Source organism: Bombus impatiens, unplaced genomic scaffold, assembly GCF_000188095.3.
Source record: "Bombus impatiens unplaced genomic scaffold, BIMP_2.2 scf_1079, whole genome shotgun sequence".
Taxonomy (NCBI): Eukaryota; Metazoa; Arthropoda; class Insecta; order Hymenoptera; family Apidae; genus Bombus; species Bombus impatiens.
The window spans coordinates 605,217-625,496 of record NT_177498.1 but is presented as its reverse complement, the minus strand read 5'-3'; the positions used below and the strand labels follow the sequence as shown (position 1 = coordinate 625,496).

The window sequence follows — 20,280 nt, the reverse complement described above, 5'->3', positions numbered from 1 at the left end:
TTTTAAGTTTATTATTATATCTAAAATATATATATATATTTTTAGTATAATTGCTTCTATTACAACTTTATTTTATTTTTTACATTTGTTAATAAATATCCTCAGAATTGGTTTAACAAATACAAAAAGATATGAATGGTTTAAATAATTTCATTTCAGTTTATATTTAAAATTAAAGTGACTATCATTAAAATTAAATCAGCTTTTATTATAATTAAAGTACCTATTATTAAAACTGTTAATGACAAAAAATAATTAATCATACTGCTGCTACAAACTAATGTCAATATTCTTATAGAAACTATATATATATAATGTAAAATTCAAAATTAAAATTACATGACCATTTAATGGCAATGAGTTTTTTACCTGATACTTTTAATTCTTTTCAAAATTACATTTTGTTGACAGAGAAATAAATTCAATTAACAGTAATAAAGTTGTTCAGAAATGATCTCACAACCTTAAAACATGGAAAAAATGTTACTTTATAATTCTATTATTTTATTTCAAATCTTATGTATAGAATGCTCTGTAACTAGTGGTATAACTGGAAAAAGGGTGATTCTATATGAAAAAATAGATCAAAAATATAGAATAACATTTTTTTCATACAAAGTTTCTATTGCACAGATAATGTATCACTAGCAAATATCGTTTTCATAATGTAATTATCAAATGTTATTAATTTTCAGTTCATACATTTTTTCGAATTGGACCTTATGATTAATTGAAACATTATTTTAGAAACCCTATATTCTTAAAGAAGACATTCCATTATTTATAATAAACTGTCTCAAATAAATACAAATTAGATATTTGTGTAAGCTACATAAACTCATAAAAGGTTTATTGTACAGCCACGCATGCGCCATTTAGCATCGTTTTTCGTGAAATCGTTCGAAAGAATCTGTTCTTCATATTTTTGGGCTGTCATACGTAAACGTAATCGTATAGGAATGAATTGTAATTGATCGTAGTCGTTTTTCCAAATAACACGAAACGTGACGAATAAAAAAAATGGTGTTAAATGATTGTCCAGAATCGGAAATAATTGGTTGTGGATTTAGTGCTTTTAAAGAAATCGACGAAGTGACTTTTTTAATTACTGAACTAAAAAAGGTGGATCTTTCTCCGAGCCTTATTGAAAAGAATCGAGACCGATTTAATTTTATCTTATCACAATATCAGGATCAAAGGCAATTGCTAGATCCTTATTTGGATGATATTCTACAGCCACTGATTGGTATTATCAGAGATGAGAATTCTACGGAAATTATGCGGCATAATGCTTTTAAATATATTTTCATTGTTATGTCCGTTAAAACATACAAGAAGATTGTTACATACCTTCCACATGAGGTATGCAGATGCTTTAATTTTTTTAACTTCATTTTCTCTCCCCCTTTCCCGCTCTCTCTCTCTCTCTCTTTCTTTTTTATATTTTAATCTCCAAATATATAATTTAATTTGATACAGGTAGCAGATCTTTTCCCTGTTTTACGAATGTTAGAAAAACAAGATCCAAATGATGTGGAGACGTGGGAAACTCGTTATGTACTTTTAATTTGGCTTTCTATAATTTCAAAGATACCATTTCCACTCTCACGTTTAGAAGTTTCTGATACTAATTCCGAGCAAACAATAATAGTTAGAATATTGAAAATATGCAAATTATTTTGCGTATCAAAGGACGCTTGTGCAGTAGCTGCAGTTTTTCTAATTGCCAATTTTTTATCAAGATCAGATGTAAAAAAGTTGTATTTGAAAGAAATGATAACATGGAGTTTACAATGTGTAGAAACTGATCCTTTGAGACATGGTCCATTAGCAGTTATAGCAGCTATATTAAAACACAGTGCAAGAGAAGATGTTAAACCATATATTCAAATGATTTTGGATAAAGTTTTAGAATTTCATCTGAATGATAATCCTGCAGATCTTATTCGGAAGTTTGGAATTAAAATTGTACAAAGAATTGGATTGGTGTTACTAGGAACAAAATTGGCTCCATGGAGATATCAAAGAACTAGTAGACCTATATGTCTAGATCCTAATATTAATACTAACTCTAACATTATAGAAAGTATGGAGGATATTAAAAATGTTTCATCGAATCATGATGACCGGGACATTCCATCAGCAATAGAAGATATAATTGAACAACTTATACAAGGTCTTAGAGATAAAGCAATTACAATACGGTGGTCTGCTGCAAAAGGAATTGGTAGAATAACAGCAAGATTGCCAATGGATTTAGCAGATGAGGTTGTAGGATTTGTGCTAAATCTTCTTTGTGGTCGTGAATCGGATGCTGCTTGGCATGGTGGTTGTCTGGCATTAGCAGAATTAGGAAGACGTGGTCTTCTTCTTCCTCATCGTCTAAACGATGTGATACCAGTTGTCCTTCAAGCCTTAGTATTTGATGAACCAAGAGCTTATGGTTCAATTGGATATTTAATTAGAGATGCTGCATGTTATATTTGCTGGTCATTTCCAAGAGCATACGATTCTGATATAATTCAACCTTATGTAAAAGAAATTGCAGCTATGTTAGTAGTTGTTACTTGTTTTGATCGAGAAATTAATTGTAGAAGAGCTGCTTCTGCAGCATTCCAAGAAAATGTAGGAAGACAAGGAAATTTTCCACATGGAATAGAGATACTTACAATTGCTGATTATTTTGAAGTTGGAGTTAGAAATCATGCATACTTAAAAATTAGTGCACAAATTGCACAATATGAAGAGTATACAAAATCTTTGATTGATCATTTGATTACAAGAAAAGTTACACATTGGGATACAGCAATTAGAGAACTTGCAGCCAAAGCCCTCTTCAATCTAACATCTATTGATCCTAATTATATTAAGCATACAGTTTTATTAAATTTATTAGATATGTTAAATTCTATTGATTTAAATATTAGACATGGTGCAGTATTAGCTATTGCAGAAATCTTGGAAGCATTGTATAATTGCTGCAATGAAAAAATTGAAGATATAATTGGACTATCAGCTGTGGAAAATGTCAGAAACATAGTTAACATTTTTAGGAAAAGAGGACAATTCAAAGGTCTAGGAGGAGAATTAATGAAACAAGCATGTGCTGTGCTCATAAAAAAGTGCTCTATTGTTCATTTTCCAATTTCCGTTGAAATTATTTGTAAGTTTGATATCTTGTATTATAAATTTTCATACATAAAAACATATATAATATTATATAATATTCATAAAAATTTACAACAATTAATAAATTTATGCTGAAAATATAATTAAAGTTTGACTCACAAAGTATTAACCATCTATAACAAAATTGTAAAACAAAATATTAATTCCTATTTGATAATGTTTTGTGATAGTATATGAAAATACTTTTTATATTTTCATTACAATATATTATATTATATATTATTTAAACACAGTGTAAATAAACAAATATTATTTTTGAAGGTGAGTGGCAAAATCTTTTAGAGGAATGTTTGGGTCATGAAGTATCTGTAGTAAAGATGAAAGCTGCTGAAGCACATACAGAATTTTTCCGAAAATACTATGCAAACATGGATAATCAAGATCGCAATATTGTTATTAATCGTTACCTTGATAATTTACAATCAAGTAATCAACTTGTTCGAATAGGCTTTGCACAGGCTATAGGTAATGTGAAAACGTTCTTAAAAATTTTATTGTGGAAGGTATCGTATGATGTATTTCATAGTATACGTAAAGTTAGGTCTATTATGTCAATTATGACCTTTAACATAATATGGTATTTATTTTATTTATTAAATAATAATCATTCTTTTGTAGGCTATTTCCCTTTATTTATAATTTGTGAAAGAGTAAAAGATATAATAGAAGCTCTCATTAAATGTACTGAAATATCAGAAAGTTCTTTAAAATGGGCAGAAAGTAGGAAAGAAGCTATTCATGCATTAATAATGGTTTGTCAAACTCTGGGAGTAAAAGAAGCAGGTTTGTTATTTCTTAAATTGGAGTTTAGAATAATTAATTAATTAATTCTTCACATATTGTTTAAATGATGTTTTATATTTTTTAGATAAATGGCGTATATATATTCACAACTTATATGATTGTTATTTATTGGCATTGAAAGAATATACTATAGATAGCCGTGGAGATATAGGAGCTTGGGTACGAGAAGCAGCAATGACTGGTTTACATGTAAAAATATCTTCAATATCCCATATTTACATATACATATGTTTACTTAAATTAAAACTCTTTAAATAATTTCAGATGTTAACAAACTTAGTATCACAAGCAAAATTATTTTCTGTATTAAATGAAAACTTAATGGCAAATATAATTGGAGGAATTGCACAACAAGCTGTTGAAAGAATTGATGGAATTCGAGCGCAAGCCGGAATTGTTTTCAGTGCTCTTATTCATAATGATCCTCTTTTACCAAACATTCCATATCATGCAGAATTAAAAACTCTTTTTCCTTATGATGAATGTAAAGAAAATATAGAATGGCGAATGGAATCTGCTACTTTCCCACGATTTATTAAAATGTTATCTTATCCTCCTTATACAATGAATCTTCTACGTGGAATTATATTTAGTGTTGGTGGTTTAAGTGAATCTTTGGTATGGAATTATAATGAAAATATAATGAATTATATATTATGTTTAATATTCGATCTTTTGTATAACATTTTCGATTTTTCATTTCAGGTTAAATATTCTAGTGTTTCCCTATTTTCTTATTTACAAGAATTAGATGAATTGGGTCTCAAAAGTTTATGCTATAAAATTTTAAATATTTTTGAGGAAAGTCACAAAAATGAAAGAATGATTACATCAATGCTAGCTTTCTTAGATCGCTTACTTAGTTCCGGTTGTATCCAAGTCGTTCTTGATGATTTTGAAAATGAAATTGCAGAACAAATTCTAATACTGCTTAAACAAGAAATAAAAAATACGAACAATACTAAGTTGTTAATTAGCAGTATAAATGTATTTTGTCAGCTCTTACAGGTAGTTAGTATATTCCAATGTTTAGTATTAAAAATAATAAAATGATCTTGAACTAATAACAAGTTTTTACAGATACACGGACCAGTTGCAAAAAGAGCATTTTGTCAGTTAAGTATTTTTCTTTGTCATAAATATAAATGCATACGGAAAGTAGCTGCATTAAGAACATATGAAGCTTTAACTCTTTATGGGGAAGAAATGGATCTTTCAGAACAAGATTTAATGAAAATTTTGACTGAATTAAATGTCACTGACTGGGAACAATCAGTATCTGAACTTCGACCCATAAGAAATCATCTTTGTGATTTAATGAAAGTACCTGCTCCTATTTTGCAAAATAAGGCCATGAACTGAGCTTGCTTTTAAATTTTGTCGCGTCTCAGTTAAATTGGTACGTAGAATACTGATTTAAAATACTTATTTCTTTATAACATTGTTTTGTCATACAGGCTATTTGCCCAGAAAATAGAATATATGCCTAATATCAAATTCGTTTCTAATAATACAAGATATGAACTTCATATTATATTATGAGCTAATTTCATATTATATATATGAGCAATATATTATAATATGAACTTTGACTCTAATTATTTTATTCATCATAGCTTCTAGAACGATAGTTAGAAACCATGAACAATATTATTACTATTTCATTCTGTATTCACACATAGAATTAGAAATTTTTGAACATCTACTATTGGAAGAACTAAAAGACATTTTTTAACAATTTCTTCTTATTTCATTACATCTTCCTGGTACCAGGACTCCCTATTTGCCATTAAAACTTCTATTGCAACAGCAAACATCATAATAACATAGTAATTTTAACCGTTTTTTAGTGAGTACTATCATAAATAGTAGTACTATCATAAAGTGTTTCCAATAGCTTTTTGGATATTATCTTTATTATAAAAATACAGTTCACATATTAAAAGTTCTGTAATACAAATAAAAACAAAACATACACAAGTATGCAACTAATATTACAATCTGTTACTAAATATATAAAATAGTAAATTTTCAATTTATTAAAAATAAATAAATTAACATTCATTTCTATCAAAAAGCTTCATTTTATCTGTTTCAAAATTTTCCTCATTAATTGTAAGGTTATTTTGCATATGGTAACTTAATATCTTTGCACCACATTTTTCTAAAGTCCATTGTTTTGTCCACCAATTAGAATGATCAGTTTTGTTTGTTAGTGGATTTTTTGGCAATGGACAGTTATAATGTTTCTTATTGACAATTTTTGTTTTCCTTGGTTGATATATGCTTTTACAAACAAAACATTCAAATTCTTCAACATAATTTCCAAATTCATTAGATAACCATTCCTCTTTTCTTTCTAATGCCTTTCTTAATCTTTCATTTTCAATTTCATAGTCGTCAATTAATTTGTGGGATAAATATTTATTATATTCAATTTCATTATTGGAAAGATTATATAAAAATTTGGCTAAATTTACTGGATTTTTAAAATCGAGTATTGATATAGCAGACATATTATTTGGAAGCCAATCCTAAAAAAAAGATCAAAACTGTATTATATTATAATCAATTTTGTTGAATGTATATATTTATATTAGACAGTTGGAGTTGAAGAATACAACTATTTTAGTTAATTATTTATTTACCAAGAACAAGAAATTTTGTTTCGAATAATTGACTACTTTTACAAAATTCTCATTACATTTATAGACAATTTCGTTAAATTGTCAATACTAGGCTTCAGGCAAATTTTTACAACCGTTTTGACTTGTTTTATAATGAATAGTAATATCAATTTAATAAATCAAATAATGTTATATTTACCCAATATTTATATAGTTTTGAAACTGAAATTTGTATGTAAATTACATTAAATGAAATTAAACATTGATTAGTTTTTTAATATCAATACAATTAAATCAAGAAATTTATCTTCATTCGAAAAAAATCAATTTAATCTATTAAGCAATAAAAATAATAGTTATATAACAAATTTTAATACTTTGAATGATGGTGATCCATAATATATAGGTATAGATCCAACAATAAGGGGCCTCCACAATTTTTCAGTGATATAGTCATCGCAGACTGCATTTTCAAAAGCTATTGTAAACTTGTAATTGGCAATAAAAGAAAGAAAATCTTCACTGTTCAATATTTCAAGGTAATTTTCCTTTAACCTAGATTATAGTTAAACTCTTTATAGAAACAATACAAATGGTAGAATTGACTTTATTTAAGTCTGCAAAAATATTGTACCTTTTCTCAAGTTGAGCATTATTTAAACATGCGCCATATGAATCTATACGTATATATTTCATTAATTCAGCTACATAAATATCTCTGTTACTTGCAGTATCACAATCAGATTGTATATAAAGTAATGGTGCCAAATTTCTTTTATACATCAACCTTGTTTTTTCTTTTGTAGATACAAAGTATTTTCTATCTGTAAAATTGAAGTATTAGTGTTACTATTAATTAAACAACTTCTGTTTATAACACTATACTGTAATGAAAACGGGACCAGATTATTAATAATTTAAATATATATGTATATTGAATTCTTTATATTCACCTAATAATTCTGTAATTCCAGGTAGATCTGCAAGAGTTAGAGGTACATCACTAAATCTGCTAAATGTTGAAGAGTATGTAAAAAGATTCAGAGTTTCCTGTTGAACTAATATTGGATTATTTCTTGGGGATTCTTCATGAAGCAAACCCCACGGAATTTCGTCGGATTTCCATTTTGGTAAATCATTAATTCGAAAATTACTACCATAGAAAAGAAAACTCTGAAAATTAAGAGCGATATATATTTCAAACAATAATGCTGAAAACAAGTATGAGCAATTTGCACATTTATAACATTAAATTTAATAAATTATAAATCATTGATTTTGTAATAATAAATTAATTAATTTCTACTTAGTACCAATACTATTTTACAACTATTTGAAAAATACAAAATATTAATCGAATTTGTAATAATAGGACTATCTTAATTTTAGAAAATAGCTGAAATTTCTTAAATTTTCAATATACCCGAAAATTTATCTTTAATACAAGTCATAAAAATGTATATACATTACTTTTATCTGTTTATGATATTGAAAGGATCGGTTACTTGTAAAATAACACTGATAATTTTCACAGTCCCGTAATTTTTCATCATTTCCAAAAGGTGTCCACCATAGAATTATGGGTACATCTAAAAAAGTATGATAAAAATATATGTACTAATATTTTCTTAATTTTTATACTTTTGGTTTATATTTTATACTTTTTTAGAGATATTAAAAACTTGATGCATTTTATATACCTGGATGATGTAATCTGTTACCATTCTGAATTAAGTAAACCTGTTAATAATATTGATCTTAAAACTCATCAACCTCATTATTATCTTACTTTATCAATAATTTAAATAATAGTATTTGGTATTAAAATAATTTATTGCGTAATTATTGATATTGCAGAGTAGAAAAAGATTGGTTATTAATTTATTATTATCAATTATTTTGCATAAAACATTTCATTATTAATGTTTCTTACATAATTATATAATTTTATTTTATAACATTTAACCATTTGAGGGATGCTGACACATCACATGTGTTAACATATTTTCAAATATTATCTATTTTATTTAATATTTATAAACATTATATTTTAAAGAAATGTAATTAAAAAATAAAAACTAATCATCTTTCACTGCCTGTAATGAATTCATCCTTGAAGAGGTTTAAAAATTAAATTAAATATTAATAATATTCATTAATTTTTCTTTTATTTTTGTACAACAGAATTGACAATTTGTTATCATAACATGATAAATTACTTGATATTAAAGCTAAATATTTTATTATTTATATTAATAAATATCAACGTATTCAAATAATGATGTACTATCTTAAACTATTTTTGCAAATAAAATTGTTCTAGCGTAACGTGTACTCATATGCATATATAAAAAATACTGTGATATTTTATGCTATAACATACATTATATACACGTGTATACATTATGTATATGTATGTGTTGTTAATAATAAATATTAACATAATATAATACATACTATTAGCAAATATATAAATACCTGGTAAATTATTATACTAAAAGTTAAGGCGGTGATTGTTGCAAATATAAAATACATTTTCTGACAAAAATACGACATTTTATAATTATTTAATTTTAATATTCGACGATTACTTTTGTTGTATTTCTGTTCTGTTGTTGATTTGGTGTTTTTAAATATATTTCATTTTAATCTTACTCAGATGGCAAAATGTTTAATATTGTTATTTATATAAGGATTGTCAAGTTTTTACAAGGAAGTAGTTATGACAAATTATACTTCAGTTTTTGTCCTTGATCATTTTAATGTTCGTATATCAAAATTTAATTGCTTCTAATTGCTATCTTGTATTCAATTTTATATTATATTTACTTTTTTACTATATTATATCTAATTTTATATTATAGCTACCCAAATTTAATAATGGAATATTATTTCGTCAAAACAGTATTTTGCCAATAGTGTTTTAAAGGTTTAAAGTTTGAAAGAAATAAAAAGCCTATATTGCACTCTGTCAACTAAAACAATTTGAGGTTAAGTTACAGATAAGAAATATAAATGATACAAAAAGGACACTACTACAAGAAATGGATAAATTGCAATGGAAAGACGAGAATTGTCGTAATTAATAATTACTAGAAATAATCATTTCTTAGAAAGTTTGTAACATGCAAAAATGATAAAAGCCATTAACTAGTCAGTGGTGAAAAAAAAATAAAGGAATTGTATATGATGTACAAACTTTTTTACATACATATATAATATTCATGTGTAACCTAAACCTATAGTCAAACATATATCCGCGAACACACACAAAACTTTCTAAAGATTTGTAACAGCAAGTCGGTCATGGTTACGATCACGGTTGCGATCAGGATTACGATCACAGTCACGGTTACAGTCACGCTCCTGACTTCTCTTTGACGGTCAACGAACTCTCTCTTCTCCTTTTCTTTATTCATTCTTCCTTTCTCTCCATCAGTTACAGTTTTCCTAACGACGTTGCTAGATGCATCTAGGCCAGGCTATCGCAAGACAAATTCTGCTGCAACAAATGAACGACTTATGTATTTAAAACTACTAAATAACTTTATAATCTCCTTTTGATATTATCAAATCTCAGATCCTCATACAAGTGTATCACATATACCTACATAAATATATATAATTGTTTATAGTATATATAACATATATTATATTATACATATAACATACATTATATATGTTATATAATATACATATTATATATTATAATATATGTTACAAAGTTAAAATAATAAATAAGAAAAAGTATACTAATTGTAACTAAACCAATCCACTGTGCCAAGGAAGCTTCTTGTAATGAATGTAAAGTCTGATATACAATAAAGTATTATTATTATATTATTATTATACATTATATATCCTAATACGTGAAAGTTACAATATTTATTGTAATTATAGTTTGAGAAATATTGTTACTGTAACATATGGCCATATAATGGTATATGTATCTAAATAGAAGTTAGTAGTTACTAATTACCAAAAGTTCAAGTTTAATAGTAAATGAAAGAAATTCAGAGCTGTTCTGCGTCCGCGATTTGCGAGGAAAATCAAATTAGTGTAAACCTCTTATTAGATACGCTCCAAAGTTTTTAACTTCCTGAATGAAACATAAGATGAAATTCTGAATATCCGATTGATTTATATAAACTTTTAATAGTCAAACACTGTTGACCTTGTTTTACTGATGGGTAATGACATATAATGTTAAACATATTACAAAATTTCAAAGAATGAATATCTCATTATTCGAAAATAAATGAACATGCTTAGTTAAAACGAAAGATTTCGATTACGCAGCGAAATGCAATTAAAAATTATTTTCTCAGAAATTGATTTCCGTGAAAAGGTACGTGTATATATGATCCATCGACATCATTTGAGCTACAGTGATATATATTGATTCAAAGTTAAGCTTACACAATTCTAAGGAAATAACAATCCAAGAAAAAGAATGTGGAAAATTTTAAAAAAATATGGGATATTTATTTCCAAATAGATGTCATTGTTATTCTGCTCATTTTAAATCCGATCCCAAACGTTGTAAATCAAATACAATTTATTCAATTCAAGTAGAAGTATGTACCGTTTACCAGTTTAAATTGATGAAATTTTAAATGGCCTTTGAAAAAGGTAATTATGGCAGAAAGTCTATATCGAATATAAAGAGGACGAAATAACTGTATATCGTTTAACTGTAAACTGTCTAAGAAGCTAGGATTAAATTCCTAATTACATTAAATGTGTATTTCTTTATGAGGAGAATATAATTAAAAAATGTTATCATATATTAATAAATCGATCAAAATGTATTCATTTTAAGACATTAAAAAAATAAAAATGATAATGACGACCGCATTTAATTGATCGCAAATAATATATAAACAAAATACAGACTGCTTCATATAATTCAATTTATACAAATAAAAATATAAATCACAGAAAAACATTCAATACACTATTACATAAAGCTAGCATTAATAGAATCTAAAGTGATTTTTCGTTGAATACTTAATATAATATGTTTAGTATTGAAAACATTTCAATAAACTACTGTTACATTTTTTATGATTTGAAGTTAAAGTGTTTGTCTGGTAACAAAATAATTTCACAAGACCTGACAGTTAAAAAGACCAGTTTTATTATTGCATATTAATTTTCAAAAATCAATTAAGTCAGGTTCCAATATACTATTATTCATATTATAATTATAAAACATAAAATCATTGCAGTTCAATTCGTTCATAATTTTGTAATCAAGGCACATCTTCTCAAGAATAAGTCAGTGTCTAATACTTTAATACTTTTGAGCAGTAGTAAATACATCTAACAAATATTTTGAAAGTTTCACAAAAAAGAAATATAAATTAAGCGAAAAGAAAATTATTGCGAGAAATGGATAAATTGAAGAAAGTTGAGAACTGTCATCGTGAAGTATTATTGGGGAAATAACTATCATAAAGGTAGTAGGGTCGTCGATCTGTGGTTCACAGTCCTCCGGAAAGTCGACAGTTCGATGTATGCTCATTCCCCACCTTCTCCTCTTTCTATATCCTCTATCGTTCACGACCCCCTTATTAAAACGGCGCACGCGCGATATTCTGGTAAAATTTCGCAGGGCCGTATGAATTTAAAGATGCGCACTCTATCTGTTACATTTATTGTATGAAAATATTCATTTATCTACACGATAAGTGCCACCACGTACCATATATTACATAAATTAATATTAGAACGTTAAGTAATTGCCATAATAAATATAAGCAACAAAAATAACAATAAGGGTAAAGAATAAAAGAATCTTAGGATATCTCCAACAATTTGCGTTCTATAGACAGCCCTGATTCGACGATGGGATCAGATTTTGCGCATGCGTAAGAACTCCTGAAGGATCCTTAACACAAACTGAGAAGAACAAGCGATCCAAAGTCAGTTGCTGGCTGGGTATCTTTATTGTGACGAATATAATTCGTCGCTCGTGACTCGTACCTCTCTTGCGGTACTTTTCTCTGTCTGTTTTTTAGTGTTTTCTCAAAACTTGCACATATATCTGCCTTCCTTCTTGTCTAGTGAGTATACTTGATTTACTTGGCAACAAAATCGTAATGCTTTATTTAAATCAATTTATTTAAATTATCTTTATTATACATGTATATCATATATTTATTAATAAAAATTATGAATTTAAGCTATAGATATGTGAAAACATATTATTTATTTAATATTTACCTATTATTGGGTGATTGAAGGAAGTTCGCATAATTACTGTATATTATACTTTGGTCATTGTATTTAATTGCCCTTTTAAAAATAATTATTTTTCATTTTCTATCTAATTTTTGTCGATATTTATTAAACAAAGTATTATTTAGAATCTTTCAGTTTAATGTATTTATTTACAATTTATTTGACTAATTATTTTTTTTATTCTTCCATAATTATACTTGAATCTTCGATCTTTACTATTTGTTATTATTCTGTCACTTTAATCGATTTACAGCTTACAATTTACAATTTAAAGATAGCTTTGTCAAGCTGGGTTGATGAAACGCCAGTCATTGTTCTGGCTTTCGTATCGTGTTATTGATTTTGCATTACGGTTTAATTAACCGATTTTTGAGTCTTATACTCTTACATTTTTTTGTATAGTTCCTATTCTTGTTGCTAGTAATTTAGCAAGAATTTAAGATATAATATTACATACATTTATATAAATATAATTATATCGCTCAATAATATAGCGAATAGGTATAAAAAAATGATAAAAAAATTAGTCATTTGTAGTAATTAGTAAGTAGTAATTGAAACAATTTTTACTACAAATTTTCGTTAAATAAATATTTACTACGATAATAAAACAACAGGGGAAAAAGGTATAAATAAATCAAACGATGAAAAAAAGATCAATTTTCTTTATACATAATTTCTTCACTTATTTTGCATTTAATATATACTTGATTACATGTCTTTTGCTTTACAATATCTAATCAAGGTAATGATATTGAAGAACTGTCATAGCATGGAATAAAGTGCGTTGGAATTTATAGATAAAAAAGTACAACATACTTCTTTTACGATTAAAGAAAATAGACGATCAATAGAAATTAATAAGGTTCGCCCTTACAAAAAAAAGTAATTGATAAAGCACGAAACAGTACTGTTAACATTTTCATATAGAAGAAGTTGGCCCCACCCAGGCGGAAACACGTACAAATGAGTCACCAAGTTGAGGGTTGAAAATAAAATATGCTTTAAGAGAGGACAAAATTTCAGGATAAAAGTGATATTCTAAGTTGGGAACTATATTTTAGAAATTATCTTTCCGGGGAGGTCAGGATTATATGTGTATGCTCGTGTAAAACAATTTCAATCCTGAAACACAAATAGGATGGTTATACCGTTGTAAGATGCACTGTATCTATATACAGTGGCTCACGAGAGTATTTCAGCACTTCTAGAAACGTTTTATGCGTATATCATACAAAATAGTTTGAAATCTCATTAGTACTGTAACGAGATACGACTATCATAATTATGTTGGTAAAATTTGGAACGGATCTGAAAATGTATATGGAAGTTACAAAATATTTCTTGGAAGCACATACTTCACAAAGTATTAATAAGCCACAATATAACTATAGTCAGATCATCTTTAACATTAACTGCATGTTTAAGACCGTTACTAATGTATATTAATTTGTATCTGTATATACTAATTACTCATTAAGTGCTTGTTGTAATATATGTCTTGTATCTAACTTCTATAAACATTTTCGGATTGATTTCAAATTTTAATATTATAATCACGATAATCGCGTTTCGTTATAGTGCTAACGAAATTTCAAAAGGCATTCACATAATGCACATAATATATCCATAAAAAAATTTTGCGATAAATGTTCGAATACTTCTGAGTGTGCTTATAAACGTTTCTTATATTCATTCTAAATAATTTAATAGCGTATTAATAGCGTATCTTCTAACATTTATTACCTTTTTATTTATAAGTTTATTATATACGTAGTTTCTATTTAACAGCAGAATCAATCGAGGGGTTTTTGCGACACGTGTTTCTGTATAGCGACCGAATCGCTGAAATAAACAATGCAGGCTAACGGTGCTGAAAATGTCGGTCCTGAAAATGCAAGCGAAAAATCAGGATGGACGGTAATTATCATTTACTGAAAACGATATGTATATTAGTTATAAAAAATTTATATTATTATATATGTTTATGCTTCATATATTATTTCAGTTTTAAAATGTTTAGAAATTGTTTTAGTTTGCATTTACAAAGAATATTTAATTTAAAACTTGCATGAATTGAAACTCAAAATAATAAACTAAGAGCGATAAAAACGAGATTTAATGTTTATTTTAATAATATTTTAATTTAATAATAACTAAATAATATTGAATTGTATATATTGCAATTAAATTAAATTAATCTAATTGGATGAGGCATTTTAAAAGTTGATTTTTAAAAATATTTATTTAATTTATTGTAGGTTGGATTAATAAACGGAAAGTTTAAGTATCTTACAGCTGAAACCTTTGGATTTAAAATTAACGCAAATGGTTCAAGTTTAAAGAAAAAACAATTGTGGACTCTAGAAGGTAGTGAACAACAGGTTTTCCTTCGATCCCATTTGGATCGTTATTTAGCAGTGGATCAGTTTGGAAATGTTACTTGTGAAGCAGAAGATCCTAGTGATCCTGGTTGCGCCTTCCAAATACAACTAGCTTCAGATGGTATATAACATTTTTATTTAATATAATAATATAATTTATTTTTATTACTAATTTTTAGTTTTTGTTAATAATAATTGAAACAATCTGCAAGAACAGGTTGTACACACTGGAATAGAATAGCAAAATATTTGAATTGAAAATAGTTCTATATAAAATATTTAAAGAATATTAAATAAGTTAAAAAACTTCTATTATTAATTTTTATATTAAATTATTGATTATAATTTATTAGGAAGTGGAAGGTGGGCTCTGAAGAATATTCAAAGAGGATATTTCCTGGGTTCTAGTCAGGATGAACTTAAATGTATGGCCAAAGCCCCCAGTGAAGCAGAGTATTGGCTGGTACATCTTGCTGCTAGACCTCAGGTAACTAATTTTCTTATATATTACAGAATCAGAAATTAAAGGCTTAGAACTAATATAATTATATTTATCAATATATAGATTAATACCATAACTTGATCATCCTCAATATTTCACTTATTTTTGACAATAGGAGAAGATGTCAGAAGAAAATGTTATGATTTGAAGAAAAGAAAAAAATTTTCTCAATTCTTCAAGATTTTAAGATAGCCAATATTTTTTGAATGGAACAACATATTGTTATCATTATAATGTAATACATAAAGTCAAAGTCCAATAACATATAATAGCATGCCATCACATGACCTTGAGCAAGATGACAAAGATTTTCAAATATTCGAAAATAGATGCAAATAAAAAGATTAGTGAAGATAAATGTATTTACTAAATGCACAAACTGATGGTCATTAACATAATATGTTTTTATAGATTTTTAAAAATCTTATAGAGAATGAAGTGATTTTGATATTGCAATAATTTTTTAAGAAATCAAATTTTTTTTTAAATCAAATTAAAATCATAAATATGTGAAAAGTATTTCTTATAGTTAAGAGAAATGATGATATTTATTAATATTCCATCATAATATTGTATATTAGATTAAATATATCTATAAAAATTAACTTAATTTTCATCAATACTTAATAAGAGTTTTGCCTTTTTTTATGCATATTATAATAAAAAGGTATATATTACATTATTTTAAAATGTATATCAAGTTAATTTTAATTTGTTATATAAATATGTTTTAGGTAAATTTAAAATCTGCTGGAAGAAAACGGTTTGCTCACTTAAGTGCAACGCAAGATGAAATTCATGTAGATGCACCAGTTCCATGGGGAGAAGATACACTTTTTACTTTAGAATTTCGTCCTGCTTCGATAGAAGATGATGGCGAAGAACATTCCAAATTTGAAGGTGGTCACTATGCTCTACATACTTGTAACAATAAATATTTGGCACGTGATGGAAAACTTTTGGATTCTTGTACCCGGGATTGCCTTTATGCTGCTGAATTTCATGCTGGATTACTTGCACTTAGGTTAGAGTTATCAATACATCTTTTATTATTATAGTATGATGTTAAAACATTTCCTCACAAATATTACTAAAAGGATTGTTTATATCTTATACTATATTATATTACAACTATTATATAAGTATGACAGAATAATTTAATTATTTATATACACCTTGATTCATAAGCAAAATGCATTAATACAAATAAGATATTTTTTATTCAAATAAATTTTGGTTACCCGTTATGATGTATGTTATATCTTTATAGTTTATGTGATTGTTTAGTTGCCTTAAAGATTATAACTAGCATAAAAACATAAATTTTGATTAATTAGAGATTTGTATGGGGCATATTTGGCACCTATTGGAAGTAAGGCTGTTCTAAAATCAAGATCAACAACTGTGACCAGAGATGAATTGTTTTCTTTGGAAGAATCATTACCACAAGCCTCTTTTGTTGCTGCTTTAAATCAACGATATGTATCTGTAAAACAAGGTACCTTCTATTTAAATACATGGCCTAATTGTCTCATTTGATAGGTTTATAATACTTAATTATTAAACTGTATTAGTTAATAGTTATTGTTAAATTAAGCAAGTATATATTTTTTTGAATTATAAATTTCAGTTTATTCGGCTAATATCAATTAGTTACAATCACTAATTAATGTCACTCTCAGAAGTTTTTTCATATGATAATAGTATTCATCGTGATTCCAGGAGTTGATGTGACAGCTAATCAAGATGAAATTTCTGGACATGAAACTTTCCAGTTAGAATTCGATCGTGTAACTAAAAGATGGTATGTACGTACCATGCAAGATCGTTATTGGAGTCTTGAAGCAGGAGGTGGAATTCAGGCATCAGAACACAAGCGTTCTTCCAATGCTTTGTTTGATTTGATTTGGCAATCGGAGGATGGTACAGTTGCCCTACGCGCTAACAACGGCAAATTTTTAGCAACAAAGCGTTCTGGCCATCTTTATGCTAATGCCGATTCTGTAAACGGATTGGATTCAGATGTTAGCAAATATTATTTCTATTTGATGAACAGACCTGTTTTAGTATTACGTTGTGAACAAGGATTTGTAGGACCCAAAAGTGCAGCTAGTTCAAAATTAGAATGCAACAAAGCTATCTATGAAACTATTAGAGTAGAAAGATGTGAACGTGGAATTGTTAGATTTAAAGGTAACAAGCTTATTCATTAATTATCTTAACAATGTATCTACGTCAATATGGAAAAGTTACAGTTATCATAGTTTTAAATAATACAGATTTACTGGAAATTTTCTTTTATTACGAAAAATTAAAAATTTTAATCTTAGAATGTAATAGTAATTCACTAAATGTATTTGAAACGTCAACTAGACTTTTAAAAAATCAGACCTTACAAAGTACTTTTTCATGAAAAGTAAATTTTATTTCAGGTCAAAATGGCAAGTACTGGCACGCAGATAGCGAAGGCGTAACCGTAGATTCTGATATACCTTCCGATGGATTCTATCTAGAATTACGAGAACCTTCTCGTATTTGTATTAAACACAGCGATGGAAGATATCTTACTGCAGGAAAGAATGGAGCGTTGCGTCTTGGAGAAACAGATTATGAATCTGCTACAAAGTGGGAATTTTAATCAACTAAACGATCATGTCTATGCTATGTTCTTTTAAAATTTTATTTAATCAATTCACTCTTTATACATTTAAAGAAGTTATATTTAGTAGATATAGATATTCTAATTTTTCATAAAAAGGTCGAAGAAAAAATAAGCAACTTAGGCCAAGGACTTTGTTACAGGGTTAAACAACTTCTATTTTTTATGCTCGTATGTTTTAGTATGAGAAATGAAAAGTATTAAAAAATAACGCAAAGTATAGATTTAAAAGAACATAGCTAAAATCCATTGCCCTTTTTATAGCTTCGAGTGTAATCTAATCTAATATTTACAAGTACGGGAAGAGCTCCTACCGAGTACTTAATTAGAAGTACATCGTCAAATTAATTTTTTACGATTTTTTTATACTTCTAACTACGAATTTTCCTATTCATAAAATACCGTATAAGACTGATCATTCGCATGTTTACAGAATAATTAGCGGTTATTACATCGTACTTTAATAATTTAAAGAAAAATTTAACATGATTCACTGTCTTTCGATCATAGAGTAATTGAATAATATTTGATCATGTAAATTAAAACTTACTTTCTTTGATTTAATGTATTGTTTGCAATATTATTTATTTTTCAATATTTAATACTTAACTGATCGGTAATTTTATGTAAGAATGTTATTATGTATATATTAAACTTCCTTACTCTTCCAATCATAGTATCTTTGATTGAAACTAATAAAAAAGTTTCTTATATCAGTTGTTAATGTAAAGATAGTTTTGACATTTTACAACTTCTTTTAATTGGTAGCTTCACTGTGTAATCATTGAGAAATATCTTGCTAATAATTTCCTTTTTAAAAGTAAAATAAACAATATGAAGAACTTGACCGATCATTTAAGTATTTAAAAAAATTCTGCTTTCTAGTCTTCATATTAATATATTCATATCAGTAATAACTAACTAATGTTGAATTCCTATAAAGCAATTCATACACTAGACAGCATATTTCGAAGATTGTCAATAAGTAATATACATAGTGTTTCAGTTGATAAAGGTAATCATTCCATATAATAAACATATTTCCTTTTCATTATTGAACCATACGCTACTAACATAAACGCACAAGTATGTCACTAATGTAAACTTGCTATCTAGTGTACAATGTCTTTGAAGAAATCGATGCAATAATCGAATTAATCTGTATAATTTGAGGTCACGCTTTTTCTGTATAAGAAATTCACATTCCGTGAGCTGTGCAATGGTCAAAACATTTTTACAGCTATTTCTACGAAAAAAACTTAAGTCATAACCCGCTTAGGAAACATTAAAACCATAAATTTTATATATCGATTAGTATTAGTTCTGTGGGCGTGTAATTTATCGATTAGCTTATAAGTAAGATTTTTCTTTCCTTTGTCGAGTTTCAATATGTTTAATATGTATTAATATTATTGATATTCGACAAAAAAAGAAAAATTATTTTTCGATATGCTTTTTACCTTTTATATAATACCTTTTTTATCTGCTCTCTATTTTTTTATACACAAACAAGGTTGATATTAAGGTCGTTATTTCAGCGATATTACCTGTAATTTACGTTATTTATCGTATTGAGGAAAGCGGGATAAACTAAATGCATTATGTAAGCAATAAATTCTGCTATTAAACATTTGTTTATTAAAATTTTTCAAACATTACCATCTTTCCAGGATTGTAACCTTTCAAACAATTCCAATAATATAGTAATAAAATATTTTGCTTGATTGATTATTGATTTATTTAAGAAAAATTTATTTGATTTAACAAATCATGTTTTGCTTTTTGTACTCTTGTGCAATATATTTAATAATATGCTATACATTTATTTTAAATAGTAACTTGTACTTTTTAACCATGTGTCAATTATAT

At 26.9% G+C, this 20,280-nt stretch overlaps 3 protein-coding genes across 9 annotated transcripts; 2 read left to right on the top strand and 1 right to left on the bottom strand.

Annotated features, from left to right (window-relative positions):
• Positions 1 to 812: 812 nt before the first annotated feature.
• Positions 813 to 7,907, top strand: LOC100747823 (tubulin-specific chaperone D). Of its 2 annotated transcripts, none has more exons than XM_033323610.1 (10): positions 813 to 1,362; positions 1,480 to 3,163; positions 3,451 to 3,654; positions 3,808 to 3,972; positions 4,058 to 4,152; positions 4,258 to 4,611; positions 4,699 to 5,001; positions 5,074 to 5,392; positions 7,027 to 7,159; positions 7,595 to 7,907. In XM_033323610.1, the coding sequence occupies exons 1-8, from the start codon at positions 1,021 to 1,023 to the stop codon at positions 5,353 to 5,355; spliced, it is 3,429 nt and encodes a 1,142-aa protein (XP_033179501.1). In that variant the 5' UTR covers positions 813 to 1,020; the 3' UTR covers positions 5,356 to 5,392; positions 7,027 to 7,159; positions 7,595 to 7,907. The 2 variants fall into 2 exon arrangements, with proteins under 2 accessions (XP_033179501.1, XP_024226738.1); XM_024370970.2 differs by having other exon boundaries at positions 817 to 1,362; positions 4,058 to 4,182.
• On the bottom strand, positions 6,042 to 10,171 carry LOC100742038 (alpha-(1,3)-fucosyltransferase 10). 5 transcript variants are annotated; one of them, XM_033323616.1, is made up of 7 exons: positions 9,872 to 10,171; positions 8,321 to 8,360; positions 8,091 to 8,209; positions 7,574 to 7,793; positions 7,255 to 7,444; positions 6,998 to 7,175; positions 6,042 to 6,527 (listed from the first exon to the last, which is right to left on the bottom strand). In XM_033323616.1, exons 1-7 carry the CDS (start codon positions 10,037 to 10,039, stop codon positions 6,048 to 6,050), a joined length of 1,395 nt encoding a protein of 464 aa, XP_033179507.1. In that variant the 5' UTR covers positions 10,040 to 10,171; the 3' UTR covers positions 6,042 to 6,047. The 5 variants fall into 5 exon arrangements, with proteins under 5 accessions (XP_033179507.1, XP_012246953.1, XP_024226739.1 ...); XM_012391530.3 differs by having other exon boundaries at positions 9,820 to 10,170; XM_024370971.2 differs by having other exon boundaries at positions 9,828 to 10,170.
• Positions 10,172 to 12,508: 2,337 nt separating this feature from the next.
• Positions 12,509 to 20,069, top strand: LOC100747701 (protein singed). 2 transcript variants are annotated; one of them, XM_003493297.4, is made up of 8 exons: positions 12,509 to 12,688; positions 14,658 to 14,786; positions 15,128 to 15,371; positions 15,604 to 15,737; positions 16,487 to 16,776; positions 17,090 to 17,250; positions 17,475 to 17,945; positions 18,185 to 20,069. In XM_003493297.4, exons 2-8 carry the CDS (start codon positions 14,724 to 14,726, stop codon positions 18,388 to 18,390), a joined length of 1,569 nt encoding a protein of 522 aa, XP_003493345.1. In that variant the 5' UTR covers positions 12,509 to 12,688; positions 14,658 to 14,723; the 3' UTR covers positions 18,391 to 20,069. The 2 variants fall into 2 exon arrangements, with proteins under 2 accessions (XP_003493345.1, XP_024226737.1); XM_024370969.2 differs by having other exon boundaries at positions 14,644 to 14,786.
• The last annotated feature ends 211 nt before the right edge of the window (positions 20,070 to 20,280 follow it).